At 56.7% G+C, this 13,820-nt stretch overlaps 1 protein-coding gene across 4 annotated transcripts in view; it reads right to left on the bottom strand.

Annotated features, from left to right (window-relative positions):
• The window catches only part of Unc5a (unc-5 netrin receptor A), a 57,290-nt gene that overhangs the window by 1,226 nt on the left and 42,244 nt on the right, over window positions 1-13,820 (bottom strand). Inside the window, exons 3-15 of one of the 4 annotated variants that reach the window (XM_036187747.1) lie at window positions 9,460-9,606; window positions 8,778-8,881; window positions 8,436-8,616; window positions 7,666-7,833; window positions 6,923-7,087; window positions 5,449-5,637; window positions 5,064-5,366; window positions 2,365-2,452; window positions 1,894-2,062; window positions 1,451-1,684; window positions 1,177-1,326; window positions 935-1,099; window positions 173-351 (exon numbers count right to left, since the gene is read on the bottom strand). In XM_036187747.1, the coding sequence (XP_036043640.1) occupies window positions 173-351; window positions 935-1,099; window positions 1,177-1,326; window positions 1,451-1,684; window positions 1,894-2,062; window positions 2,365-2,452; window positions 5,064-5,366; window positions 5,449-5,637; window positions 6,923-7,087; window positions 7,666-7,833; window positions 8,436-8,616; window positions 8,778-8,881; window positions 9,460-9,606 (2,242 nt within the window). The remainder of the gene's footprint in view (window positions 1-172; window positions 352-934; window positions 1,100-1,176; window positions 1,327-1,450; window positions 1,685-1,893; window positions 2,063-2,364; window positions 2,453-5,063; window positions 5,367-5,448; window positions 5,638-6,922; window positions 7,088-7,665; window positions 7,834-8,435; window positions 8,617-8,777; window positions 8,882-9,459; window positions 9,607-13,820) is intronic. The other 3 variants (XM_036187748.1, XM_036187750.1, XM_036187751.1) reach the window with 3 other exon arrangements.

Raw genomic sequence — 13,820 nt, 5'->3', positions numbered from 1 at the left:
AGTGGTCTGGCCTCACTCAGGCTGCCCTGTCAGGTCCCCAGTCTAACCGAGGGTAGGCATCCCCTCAAATACACCAACCACCCTGGCCACTAGTGGCTGTGGCACAGACCCTGTAAGCCTCCTGTCTACCCCAAATACCCCACCAGTCCCCCCTCTGCCTATCTCTACCCACCTGTCCAGGTGAAGTTTCTGGGCTAGAGTCCGCCAGTCGGCACCCCGGCTGCAGGGTGGGTCCAGGCTGGTAATGATCTTTTGCCGAATGAGGAAGGGGATCTTGAAGGCACTGGGGCCCACCAGGGCTGGGACCCCCCCTTCACTCTCCAGAGCCAGCAGTTCAGCAAACCTCGTGTCCTGGGTTGTGTGAGGTATGCAACAGGTGCCAGTCAGAACTCTGCCCAGGGCTGCCAGGGCTGTGGGAGTTTCCAGACCACCCCAGACAACGGGGACAGCAGGGGCACTGGGCATCCTCTCCCTTATGCGCCAGGGCCCTACTCTTTGAGTCTCAGAGACGTACCACGTGGACAGAGTCACAGTCAGTGTTAGACACACACACACGCACACACACACACACACGCACACACACACTACTGCTCTGCTGGCCATGCACACTCATTGCTCTTATCTCCCCACATGCTTCCACTTGGGTCCTGCTGCTGTTATCTGTCAAGCGCCTGCTCTTACTTACCCACTAGGGCCCAGGACAAAGTCCCTCTTTGGGGAAGCCTCCCAGGGCTTCAGGCCAACTCTGCCTCCTCCTCTTCCTCACCCTGTTTGATTCCCCTCCCCAGATCTCATTTACACCTCTGTCCCCAGCAACGTGGAAGAAGCTAGAAGGAGCTGAGTGGGTAGGGCTGGTGGCAGGTTGGCAGCTAGGCCCAGAGATGGGATGTTTCTGGGGCGGTTGGAGGTGGGAGCACCTCACTTTCCTGCCCACCTTAGTGATGTTAAAGTTGATGTTGAAGCTCTGCCCATCACCTTCCACCTGCCACACCCACACCTTGCAGGCCAGGTCAGTGGTGCTGGCATTGATGCGCTCCAAGGTGAAGGTGCAGTGAAGATGCTGCTGGGTGCCGTTCCAGATGTGATAAAAAGGGACCTCCTGTGGAGAGGGACAGAGAGGTGGCATCCAGTGTGCCCGGCACCAGACTGGCGCTCTGGCCATGGCGGGCACCTCACCTGGTAGCTGACCAGGAGTTTGCTCTTCCACAGGGAGCTGGGCACATCATGGATGGACAGGCGTAGGTTGTGGTAACTGTCTTTGAAGTGCAGGATGCGAGGCTCCTGGATCAGCTGTCCACCCAGCTGCTTCTCCAGCTGGACCACCTCCTGTGGTGCCCGGAGGGTCAGCAAGGCCCACGGATGGGAGTAACCCTCCCTGCTGCCCCCCAGACAAGGGCGTCTGTATGCTTAGGGCTGGGTGGTCAGCCCACAGGGCCGTGTGTGGAAGTACCTTGAGTGCATCGTGGGTGTCATGCAGGCAGTACACACGGATGTTGTACTCAAGGGAAGTACAGGCCACAGGAGCGAACAGCAGGAGCTTGAGCCGCTTGGTGGCCGCCACACTGAGGGCCTCTCCCACCAGGGCAAAGCGACCTAGCTGCTCAGTGAAGACGTAGCAGGCACCGGCCTCCAGCTGGCAGTAGTAGAGGTGGGACGGCGACTCCTCCCCAAGGTGTAGCACATCCTGTGGGCAGGGCCTAGTGGGTCAGTTCCTAACCAGCTGGGAGTCCTCAGAGCCACCAGGCCACCCTCAGCCCTCAGAAGTGGCCAAAGCTAGGGGAGACTCAGGACCACACAGCTGCTAAAGACCAAGAAGGCCAAAGGAATGGGAGGTCATGCTCACTGGAGGCCAGGGTTCGGGTGGGGGAGCCTCAGACACTGTTCCCTGCTTACCTCCCAGCTGCCCTCGCAGGACTGCTTTTTGAGGTGCAGGCTCCAGCTGTCAGGACTGGGTTCCCCGCAGTGGTCCATGGCCAGGATGACCGGCCGGGTGAGCAGGACTCCTGGAGGCCCACAGCTAACGATAGGACTCAGCAGGGTCTGACAGCCAGCTAGGGACAGCCTCAAGTGGGGAAATACGGGTGGGGAGGGAAAGGCGTCAGTGGCTGGTCCGAGACTGTGGGGTTTGGGATGGGCTCTGAGTGGGGCAGTTGGCACCCCAGGGGCAGGAGCTGCAAAGCAGGGTGAGCTTAAGTGTGCCTTATCCCTGTCCTCCCTCATGCCAGGTCAGAACAGGCACAGCAGGGTGTGTGTGTGTGTGTGTGTGTGTGTGTGTGTGTGTGTGTGTGTGTGTTCCAGTGATTCAGGGCGGCAGCAGGTGGGTGCCCTCCCAGTCCCCTACCACAGCAAGGCCCAGGCCCACACCTCACGTCTTCTGGCTTGTGCAGTGTGAGGTAGATCTCGTAGATCTTTCCTCGGGGGATGGCATCTGGGGGAATGAGGAGGCTGATTCCTGTAAGAGCAAAGGGTCGGGGCTTATTTCTACAGATACTCAATACCCTGTGAACTAGCCAGACCCATGACTTTCCCCTGTAGCCAGCCTTGTCTGGGGACAGAGGTGCTTCAAGGACAGCCATACTGTCCCACCACCCACATAGGCACGACTGAGTCAGGGAGACTCCAAGAATGTTGGAGGTAAAACAGATTGGAAAACGCATAACTAGGCTGGAAGAGGCCACGTACACTGTTTCTACCTCCCCTGTTAGCCAAATGACATTATTTGGGACCAGAGCATTTTCTGTTTAAAACCTTCCCCATCTTCCAGGCCGCTATGCAAGGCCCTCCCTGTCATCCCAGCAGTACTCTGCCCTGCCTTTTCTACAGTCAGTGGTTCCCCGACAGGGGTCCTTCCTCCTCTATTTTCTGTCTCCTCTAAGAACTGGTGGCTTCCTGCCACTGTCTCCATCCTTGCAGGTGCTGATGGTCTCTAACAGCCCTCCATGGCCAGCGTCTACAGCCCAGATGTCCCCCCATTCCACGATGTGTCCTGCCCCAGAAGCTTTCAGCAACAGTGTCAGTGTGTGGGGTAGAGAGGAGTTTTGTGGGGTCCAGCAAGGACAGAGCTGAAGAATTAGAGCAGAGTGAGGCCCTGCTCCAAGGACGGAAAGTCCCACACGAGGAACCTCTCAGCTCATACAGGAAAAGGGGAGACATTCTGTGACTTCATCCTTAAAGCAGACAGATGTAGCTCCAGGGTCAAGTCCTATCTATATAAGGACATTATAGTCTGCAAAGGTACAATGACGGCTCCATAGGGTTATACAGCCTACTGACATCCGAGTTGCTGGGGTTGTGAGTGCACTCTGGGATGTTCGCCTATCTGTGCCCATCAGGAAGTGGTCTGGGACTGTTTCACAGAGCTGACACCCAGGAGAGGAATCTGTTGACCAGGCGCTTGCAGTTGCTGCTTCCCTCACTAGCCTGGTGCTGCTAGTGTTGGTGACACACACTCAGCCTGGTGTGAGTGCTGGCTGTAGGGAGGTGCACACACTTGCATACTTATTCCAAACTGGCTACTCATGCTGGGCACCCACAAGACTGAAAGGAAGAAAGGGTTCTAGCTCTCAGTCCAGCAAGGAGAGAGCCAAGTGAATGTCAGTAAGGCATGCAGGGGAGAGCGGGCAGCTTCCCACGCTGCCAGGGGCCATCGAGTACCCACCATCCGTCTGCCTTTTTGTTGGAGTTGACAGGTACCGTCTCACCTCGATGGCCCCATGAGGATTTACCAGACCCTGTCCTGAGGAGTGTGAGGCCTAGATAGCAATGGTAGAGGAGGTGCTAGAAAGGTAGGTGGATCCTCGTGAGCAAGGGGCAGCATGGTGTGTTCAGGCGCCAAGGCTCTAGAGTGGCTGTCATATACAGAAGTGAACATAGGAGGGGACAGCACACTGCAGCTAGCCAGCAGGGGTGGGTCACATCAGCCTTGTCACGTGGGCTTTGTCGGGAGCAATAGGAACCCAGAAGGAGTTAAGTAGGGGAGAGATGCAATCAACTCTGGATTCATCCAGTGAATGTTTGGGGGCTGGGGATGAGATAAGGGGTATGTCAGTCTGGACGTGGTAAAGTATCAGGGAAAGATGGGGAGGAGGAGGAAGAGGAGGAGGAGGAGGAGGAAGAGGAGGAGGAGGAGGAAGAGGAGGAGGAGGAGGGGGAGGAGGAGGAGGAGGAGGAGGAGGAGGAGGAGGAGGAGGAGGAGGAGGAGGCAGAGCTGTTGGGAAGGGCGAGCACGCGGAATGTTATGTGACTACAGTGGGTTGGTGGTGAGCGGTGAAGGAGACAGAGCAGGAACCAAGGTGACCCCAGCCAGTTTCTAGCTCAGGTGCAGACTGTGCTAGCTGTGAGCTCGGGAAAGCCCGAGAGGAGGTAGCTGTGGGAGACAGTGGGAGACGGTTCTGTTTTAGTCACAAAGACTCTGAGGTGCTGGGAGACATCCAGATGGAGCTGCCCAAGAGTTCTAAGGCCTGGGAGAACTGGGGGCTGGGATAGAGGAGCAGGTGAAGTCACGTGGAGAGAAATGGCGCGGAGAGGGAACTCTGAGGAATGCCTGCATTGGAACAGCCAGAGATGGGCAAGGAGATGGGGGACATAGGGTCACCAAAGAGAGGGAATAGAGAATTTCAGAGTGGGGTGGTCAACCTTATTAGTGGTTGCTGTGATTTCTTCAAGATGGCCCAAGAGGTCTCAGGGACCCTGTCTGAGCACTTCTGTGGAGTGGTGGAGCAGTGAGGGTTCCAAGGGGTGCTCTGCTGACTTGTCATTTGTGAGTCTCTGGGGTCTGGTGTTTGCCCTACTCCTGAGCCTGGAGCCGAATGCAGACAGAGCCCACCACATGTAGGGCTGACTATCTGATAAATGAACAGACAATACTTTCATGTCCACAGGCAGCAAGGAGATCCTTACCCATGGCTTCACTGTAGCTCCTCCAACTGAATCCTAAACTATATCTGCTGGCCAGACACAGCCACTCCAGAGGCCGGTGCACTCAGGAGGAACATCTGGGCTGTTTTGGCCTTCTCTGGGAAGATGAGACTAGTCTTAGCCCCTCATGCTCTCTGGGGTCCTACCTGTATTAGGGATCATCAGCCGGCCCCCGAGGAAGTTGAAGGTCCCATAGGCCATGTTGCTGGTGCCTCGGGGCAGGGAACGGAAGTAGTTTTGGGTGGAGAGGCGGGAGACGAAGTCCTCAGCCTCAGAGGTGGGTGAGCTGTGGTGCAGTGTATGGCGGCCGCCACCCAGTGGGCTGAGCAGGTGACCATTAGAGAGCTGGAACTTGGGGCTGGGCCCATCCTGCCGGGGACATAGACTGCCTTGGTAGGTAGTGGTGGTGGTGCTGAGGTCAGGCTGGATGGTGAGCAGATGGGGATTGTCTATGGGATAAAGACAGACTCAGCTGGTGGCTCAGAGGCCTTGAGGACTCAGGCAGGAGAGCAGGGAGAGGGGCCACCTCACCTGCTTTGTTGGGCTTGATGCTGACAGGTTGGAAGCCTGAGGTGAGGATGGAGGAGTCGGCCACATCTGAGTCCAGCCCTTCCTTCTTGCGGCAATAAATGAGGATAAGAACAAGCAGTAGCAAGATGAGGCACACAGCCACAGCAACAAGGCCTATGTAGAGGGCCACATCCTCCGGGCCAGAAGCAGCTGCAAGAGAAAGCATGGCCTTGGGAACGGCAGGGCTGCAGAGGTGGTGAGGAGAGGCCCACAGTCTATACCCCAGGAGAATAAGGGCTCAGCATTCCCTGGGCAGTGACCATAAGGCAGGGAACATGGTATTGGCGTGCGTGCATTCTTGTCCTACACCTGTTACCTCCTTGCTTGGGACTGAACAAGTCCTCACAGGCATAAGATTTGGCCTGAGCTTGCCAGGAGAGTGGAGGAGAGGAAGAGCTACTTCCCTGGGGTGAGTGGTCTATGCTTGGCTGCTAGGCTGGGGATCAGGGTGGCAGGGGCAAGGTGTACTCCTGGGATACCCAAAGTACAGTGCTATGGTTTACACATGCCTGCTTAAGGAGTCACATATTACAGGCTTGGTCCCCAGTGTGGCAGTGTGAGGGGCAGTGGGATCTTTTAAGAGGTGGGGCCTAGTGGGAGGGTATTACATCATTGTAAGTGCTGACTGCAGACCATGGGTATGTGTGTTCATCTCTCTTTGTGTCTGTCTGTCTGTTTCTTTCTCCCTGACCTGTGATCTCTCTCTTGTATGTACTACTGATATGGTACCATCTTCCACTAAGTAATGTGGCATGGGTGGGGGGTTACATTTGCCAGAGCCAGCATCATGCTATTTGGAATTTGAGCCTCTAAAACTAATAAACCTCCTTTGCTATTTCATTATAGTAATAGACAACAGACAAATACATGGATGATCAGCTTCTCATGTGTTTCCAGGAGCCCTTATGTATGCCACCAGCCCTGGAACTGGGGTGGGGTGGCAGGACCAACCACTTGGAGGAAGTTCTATTGATTTTTGAGAGTTTTGCATAATGGAAGAAATGTCCATCAGAAAGGAATTGACACAGATAATTAGGTTTTTAATTGAAAGAATAGGGGAGGGTGTAGTCTAGAGAAAAAAATCCAACAGAGATCTTTAATTGTTAGTTATGGCCTTGTAATTAACAGGCCTCACAAGCCCAGCATCCCCACAGGACTTACGTGTGTGCTTGGGGGATGGGATAATTTCAAGGCTGTGGGAGAGCAGATGGGTGTACATGAGTCAAGGTTCACAAACATCTGTGCGTGTCTTGGGAGGAAGGTGGTGAGGATGTATGAGCACACAAATAGGTGTTAGAGATGATGGGGATTCTGGGATCCCAAGCCTTGGAGAGACACAGACTATGGCAAGGTAGCTGCCTTGACCACCACCTCTAGGGCTGGACAGGGCCAACTCTGGCAAACTCAAGTGGACCCTGGGGCCAAAAAGACTCACTGTGCAGGCAGAGGTCACTGGTACAGTTGCGGGTGTCCAGGTCAGCACCCCGGCACTCCTCACCTCCATTGCGGGGTGCTGGGTCAGAGCACTCACGGCTCCGCCAGTGGGTACAGTCAAGTCCACAGGCTGACCACTTACTCCATGAACTCCAGCTCCCATCCACTGGACAAGAGAGACACAGGCAGAAAGCAAACAGTCCAATCAGCTTAGGAAGCTGGCCTGGGTGGCCTGCCTGGGTGGCCCCACTAGTCATCTGGACCAGGCAGGACAAGCTGGCCTGGACTTGGGCACAATGCCAGGGTCAAGCTCTCCAATCTGTAGGACCTTGAGCTGTCCAGCCAGCCTTGATGACACATGCTAATGACGGGGAGGCGCGATGATGCCAGGGGCTGCTTGGCTCTCCCCACCCAGGGAGGCTGTCCTGGTCCCGAGGTGGTAAGGGCTCTTAGTCACATGACTGCCCTTCTGGTCCCAGGCACAGGTGGAAGTGCAGCCCCAGGCTGAGCCTAGATCCTGTCCTCAGACTGCATCTTAGACCCTAAATTGAGCCCAGGCCTGGACACAGACTGAGCCCTGACTCTGACCACACTGCACCCTGATCCCCACCTCAGACTGAGCCTGGCCCTGCATGGCAGGCGGGTGGGATGGAGCCATGGGGGGGCAGGCTGGTGGGTGCGATGGAGCCAGGCCACGGAGATGGCGTGGTGAGGAACGATGCAGGAGGCGGTGGCCGCTGGTACCTGGGCACAGAGTGGCGCAGGCTGTTTTCTGGACATTCTGCCCCTCACAGAAGGCGCCCCCGTTGAGAGGTGCCGGGTTGGTGCAGCTCCGGCTCCGTTTCTGCCAGCCGCGCCCACAGCTGGCGCTGCAGATGGACCACTCAGTCCACGTCGACCACCCACCGTTCACTGGCCGGATAGAGAAGGACTGGGGTCAGGGAGCGGGGGAATCCTCAGACATGCTGGTCCAAGGGATAGGGGAGGAGGGCAAAGGGCCTGTGAGCTGGGAGTGAGTGGGCTGCTGGGCTGGGGGAATGCTGAGGAGGGCCAAGCCTAGGCTGCTGGACCTCAAGGCCTGGCAGCACCTTCTGATACTCTGCCCTCTTGGCAAGTGTCGGGGCAGCCAGGCTAAATTGTAGCTCACAGGGCACCTCCAGCTGGAACCCAGCACCTCAAAGGGTTGATCCTGCACGATCTCCCTCTGCCTGCTCTTAGGGGTCCCATGTTATGTGGCTCTACTTCCCGTTCTGGGGCCTGAGAAGCACAAGGATGACTGTTATGTTCCTCTGAGCCTCACCTTGCCTCTTCATCTCTTGCACTGTGCCCCACTCACAAGTGGCCAACACCTGTCCCATCCCTTTGCCCAGACATACCTCTGGCCTCTTTCCTAGTCAGGACACTGTCTGGTCAGCCTGGCCCTTGCTCCATGCCTTTCCATCCTACAAGCCACACATCACTTCCCTGATGGTACCTCAGTACCTCCTCCTATGACCGGGGAGCCCAGGACCCACCATAAACAATGACAGCAGCCGAGGCGCTGCGGCGACGGGCCACGATGTTCTTGGCCACACAGGTGTAGTTGGCAGTGTCGGCCAGGCGGGCTTGCCGTACCACGAGGCTGTGTTCCCGTGTGATGTACACATTGGGATCAAGGGAAGGGTCCACAAGGTCCTCATTCCGGAGCCACTCCACCTGGGGGGAGAAGCCACGCCACTCCATGGCTGGCCCGCGCTGGCCTGACCGGGGACAGAGTGGCCACTGGAGAGGTGGCAGCCAGGAGCCTGAGCTGTAGGTGGGGTAAGAGGTCTGGGAGCCCTGTGCCCCTGTAGAGTGGGTCCTGCAGCCCCACTCACCTCAGCTGGGGGCATGCCTTCTGGGGGGCGACAGGGCAGCACGATTCCCTGCTCCAGCGACACTTCCTTGGCCAGCGGCTCCTGTTCAAAGTTCTTGCGCAGATCTGGAGGAAGAAAACAGTGTCGTAAGCGTCTGGCTTAGCCTGACAGGCTCCTGGCCTTTGGTCCTGCAGGAGTCATGACACATGACAGAAAGAAGTGCCAAAGTGCACCGGGGTCACGGGGACACGGGACACGGGGACACGGGACACGGGGACACGGGGACACAGGGACACGGGGACACGGGGACACGGGACACGGGGACACGGGGACACGGGACACGGGGACACGGGGACACGGGGACACGGGACACGGGGACACGGGACACGGGGACACGGGGACACGGGACACGGGACACAGGGACACGGGGACACGGGACACAGGGACACGGGGACACGGGACACAGGGACATGGGGACACGGGGATACGGGGACACGGGGACACGGGACACGGGGACACGGGGACACGGGACACGGGGACACGGGGACACGGGGACACGGGGACACGGGGACACGGGGACATGGGATACGGGGACACGGGGACACGGGGAGGATTTATGTCCCCAGGCTCTTCCTCCACCCATCAAGGTAAGGCTGTGACCTCCAGGAAGCCTGCCCCTCTCCAGGCCTGGCCCCATACTCACAGGCTATCCGGATGTAGGCCTTCTGACTTTTGGTGGTGCCTGAGGAGCTCCACGCCACACACTGGCACCAGTATTCCTCCAGCCCGAACACTTTCTCTACCTGCTGCCTTGATACATTGATACGGACCTCCATGGCTGGCAACCCTGCTGGGTTCAAGGACTATACTGAGTCTCCCTGTCTTAGACAGTTGACGCCCGGTACCACACACAGCAGCCTGTGGACACTGTGAGCCCCTCAGCCTGGAGGGAACTTCAGGCTGACCAGAAGGGATGCTGACACGTGGAATATGGTTTCTGGGACTTCCATTCCTTCTACTCTGTCACCTGAGGCCTGTCTCAAGTAAGTCGCTGACAGAAAGTCTCTAACGTGGTTACTCATGGGGCTTTGGTCAGCAGCAGGCTTTGGCCTCCAGGAGCCCCAGAGAGGAAGGGTGTAGCAGACAGGCTGAGCTCTTTGGAGGTAGACAGGGTAGGGAAGTCTGCTAACCTCCCCGGAGGGCCAGCAGGTAGATCTGACAGGTGATAATGTAACAGCTATTATCATTACAGCTGCTAGGCGGGATGGAAACAGACTCCTGGGACTCAGGGTTTCCCGCATGCCAGGGTGGCATCTCACTCATGCTGCTCCCTTCCCTGGAACCGTTCCTACTCTGTGCTCCGTGGGGGTGCCCCACTCTGGATAGAGAAGCAGGTGCAGAGAACACCTGCTTTGCCCCAAGCACCAGGATGTCTGAATCCAGCGTGGTCAGTGTTCTACAGTCAGCTGGGGTGGCCTAAGTGTGCTCATCCATCCCCCAGGGGGTTACAGTTCAAGACAGTAAGGGTCAGCAAGCACGCGGTGGGGGGCGGGGGGAGGCAACGGGGCTGGTGGTCAGAGGAGTCTGGGTGTACTGGGAGAAACCCTTCTCCCACCCCAGTCAGATCCCTGCCTTCTGCAGCAACCAGAACCAGACAGTAGGGTGCTTGGGGGAGGGGCTGGTCCCTTTGACAACTCAGAATTGGGGATGCTGGTCCGGCTCCATGCCACCTCCCACCCATAGTCTGCAGCCAAAACCACTGTCCCAGAAGTGAGAAAAGACTGTTTGTTTCCAATTTCTCCTCCTCCTGACCCCAATTTCCCTTGGGTCACTGGCTTATCAGAAAGAGAGAGAGAGGCCAGCGCCAATGTGTTTCCATTGTTAACAGAGAAATTCAATTAGGGTCGCATTGCAGGAGCAGTGAGCCCAGCTGAGCCAGCTGGCCTGGGAGACTGCTTTCCTTCTTCATTTCTCTAACATGTCTCCCTGACCCTTCCCAGACCCCTCATGGAGTCTTCCAGCTGCAGCACTGGGACCCAGATGAGTCTATCACCCGTCCCATCCTCTGGCTAGTTCATACAGGTGCCTACAGTCGCCTCTGGCTGCGATGATTACTAGGCAACTTATCTCTGTTCTGGACACTTTCTCCTGAGATTCCTACTCTCTCGGGTGTAAGGTTGGGTGGGGCTAAGAACCATTGTGCCCTGCACAGGGCCTGGGTGCAGGAGAAGCGCCCTAGGCATCAGCTACCTGTCAAGCACTCATAAACTTGGGGCCTCCTAGACAGAGTCATGGGTGGAGCAGGGTCACTTTTCCCTTCTTCCTGTGTCAGGGTCAGGGATGGACAACCTCCAGGAGATTCTGGCCTGGGGTACTGAGTGTCCTCTGGGTGGACAGGAAAATTGATGGCCCCAAGCTCCATTCTTCACCACCCCAGGGCAGCTCAGCTTGGGAGCCACAGCACTACACTGGAGTGCTATGTTCTGTCCTTCAACCCCTTCCCACTCTAACTTCTGCTGCTGTGAAGGGGGGACAGCGAGGGGGGCACTTTTATCCACAATGGCCTAGCTTCAGGCCACACCTCTACAAAGGGAGCCATAAGCCCCACAAGCTCTGAGGGCTGGGGCAGGGGGACACTAGACCCTGCCCTGCCTTCCAGCAGGTCATTAAGGAGCCAGCATCCTGGGAATGGAGTCTAAGGGGGGCAGTATCAGCCCGACTAGGAAATATGAGCAGGTGCCAGCCTTGGAGAAGGAGGGACCCCCAGGGTGGCTGGACTAGGGGCGGTGGATGTGTGTGAATGCATATGTGAAATCTGGGAACCCACAGTTGGGACTTGCTGAGTGTTTCTGGGAGGTGGAGGATTAGCTGGGCACCCTGAAGTCAAAGTGGGTCCCTTCTCGCTGATTTTAATAAGCACCACGTTTAACAATGAATAATTACAGTCCGTACCAGAGGCCAGTGCTTGCTTTTACAGACTCCAGGCTTCCCCTGGCCTTCTGGACGGGAGGTGAAGGTAAATGGAGGGCATTTGTCTCTTGTGAAAGTCCCCTTTGTCACCCTAGCCCTCACACAGGAAAGAGCAGGGCTCAGGTCTGCGTGGAAAGCAGTTCCCTGCCACACCTGTCTGACCAGACTGGTTCAGAGTCTTTGGTATGTGCATTTGTAAGACGCTTTTGCCACGGCCTCTGTGCCGAGTTAGGGAAAGCCTTCCTCCTGGCCTTGCAGCACTTTGGTTCATAGCTGAGAGATGATTAACTCGGTGAACTTGATGTACTGGTCTTTGGAGGCCCAAGGCTTGAAGTTCAAGGCAGAAGAGGGACCTGGTGGTTATGTGGGATGTGTTCCCATGATTCCGCTTCTCTGCTCATATGGAAGGACAGCACAGGTGCCAATGAGGTACAGGGTGGGGACTGTCAGTGTGTGCTGCCAAGGTGCAAGGTGCTCAGTCAGAAAGGGCCTGGGTCCCAGACAAACTGTGCACCTGAGACCTGTGACACCATGCTGTTCCAGGTAAGGAGGGGTGGACAGGTCCATGGCAAGGCTCACGAACACATGACACACATACAATGCCATTCTACCCATGCAATGACAGGGTTTCTCCTCCAACCTGAAAAGGCCACTCCCCTCCAGTTCACAGATGAAACTACTGATCTGGGGCTGGAGAGGGTGTTTCCTGGGGTTCTCATGCCCAGACAACGTGGGTTCTGGAGCTGCACTCACAGAAGTCCATCAGCACCTCTGGTCTTGGGAGGTACTGTTACTATCTAGAACTTTCTTGAGCTGCACTCCCGGGCTTCCTGCAGGGGGGAGTCAGCAGACTGAGAGCTGTGGAGGCTGAATCTTTAGTAGCTAACCTGGTATAACTTGGGGGCTTGCTGGAAGGAAGTGGCAAGCAACAGGTATGCATACGGTTGGAACAGTGCGGAATGCAGAGCTCAGTCAGGAGTCACTAACCTATGAAACAGGCCAGGGAGCAGAGTCCCTGGGGCCTCTGCTGGTGGGCCTCTGCACATGGTGGGGAGGAACCCTGCCTCTGTGAACTCTGGAGGCAGAGGATGGGTGTCCTCTCTGTGGGCCAGAAGACCTGGCTGGAGCCTGCTTCTGAGGACTAGGTCATGCTGTCTGAATCTGGGGCTCTTCAGTTTGCATTCACAATAGCAAGCGCTTCTGACTCTTCTCCCAGGCCACAGCCTCACCATCTGCCCTGCGTGAACCTCCCACAGAACAAGTCTGACTACAGCTTTCCTGACACCTGCTTGCACCCCAGGCTCACTTTCCCACCCAACCCCGAGCCATCCTCAAGGGCCAGTGTCCTGTCTCTCACCCTATCCCTTTGGACAGGGAAGCACCCTCCTTCTACGTACTTCTAAACTTGGACGCTACTCCTCCTCCTCTTGAACTCCTTCCCAGCAGCCACTACCCATTCCTGCTTCCCTACAGCACAGGCCACATCTGGGTCACCTTTCTGGCCCCTTTCTTGTCCCTCTTTAGCATCTGAATGGATCCCAGTACTGCTTGTCTGCCTGGATTGCACCTGGCTCATCCTCACTCTGGTGGTCTCCACATCCCAAATGGGCTGTCTTCTGGGGTGTGTGCTGTATCAGTCTGGCTGAGGTCATGGTGGGAAGAGGTGCCGGACTGAACCAGAAGGCTTTATGCATGTTAGTGGCTGTTAGTGTTAGTTATGTTGGTGTCAGCATGGCTGCCTCTGTGGCTCTGCTTTTGGGGAGTACTAGAAGCCAATTCAGAGCTCTCTATGCATGCCCCCCCCCCTTGCCCACCTGTTGCCTGAGACCTGGCAAGGCAATGAGGGGAGCCGGTGTCCTACAGGAGGGTAGGTACTTCTTGGCTTTGCCTGCTGCTCTTAGGACTCCCTGCCCATTTGAGCCGAGCCTTCTTGGGTCTGCTTCTCTTGTCGGCCATACAGGCCTGCTTGTCACGCACAGCTCTGGTCACATCACTCTGTAGTCTGAAGTCCCACAGGTCAGTGGCATTCCTTGGGGCCCCTGTGTACACTATGCACCTTCATCCAGCTTCACTGCTGAGCCGTGACCAGCATGC

Source organism: Onychomys torridus, chromosome 5 (genome assembly GCF_903995425.1).
Source record: "Onychomys torridus chromosome 5, mOncTor1.1, whole genome shotgun sequence".
Taxonomy (NCBI): domain Eukaryota; kingdom Metazoa; phylum Chordata; class Mammalia; order Rodentia; family Cricetidae; genus Onychomys; species Onychomys torridus.
The sequence above is the reverse complement of the archived record's forward strand: the minus strand, read 5'-3'. Positions and strand labels throughout refer to the sequence as shown.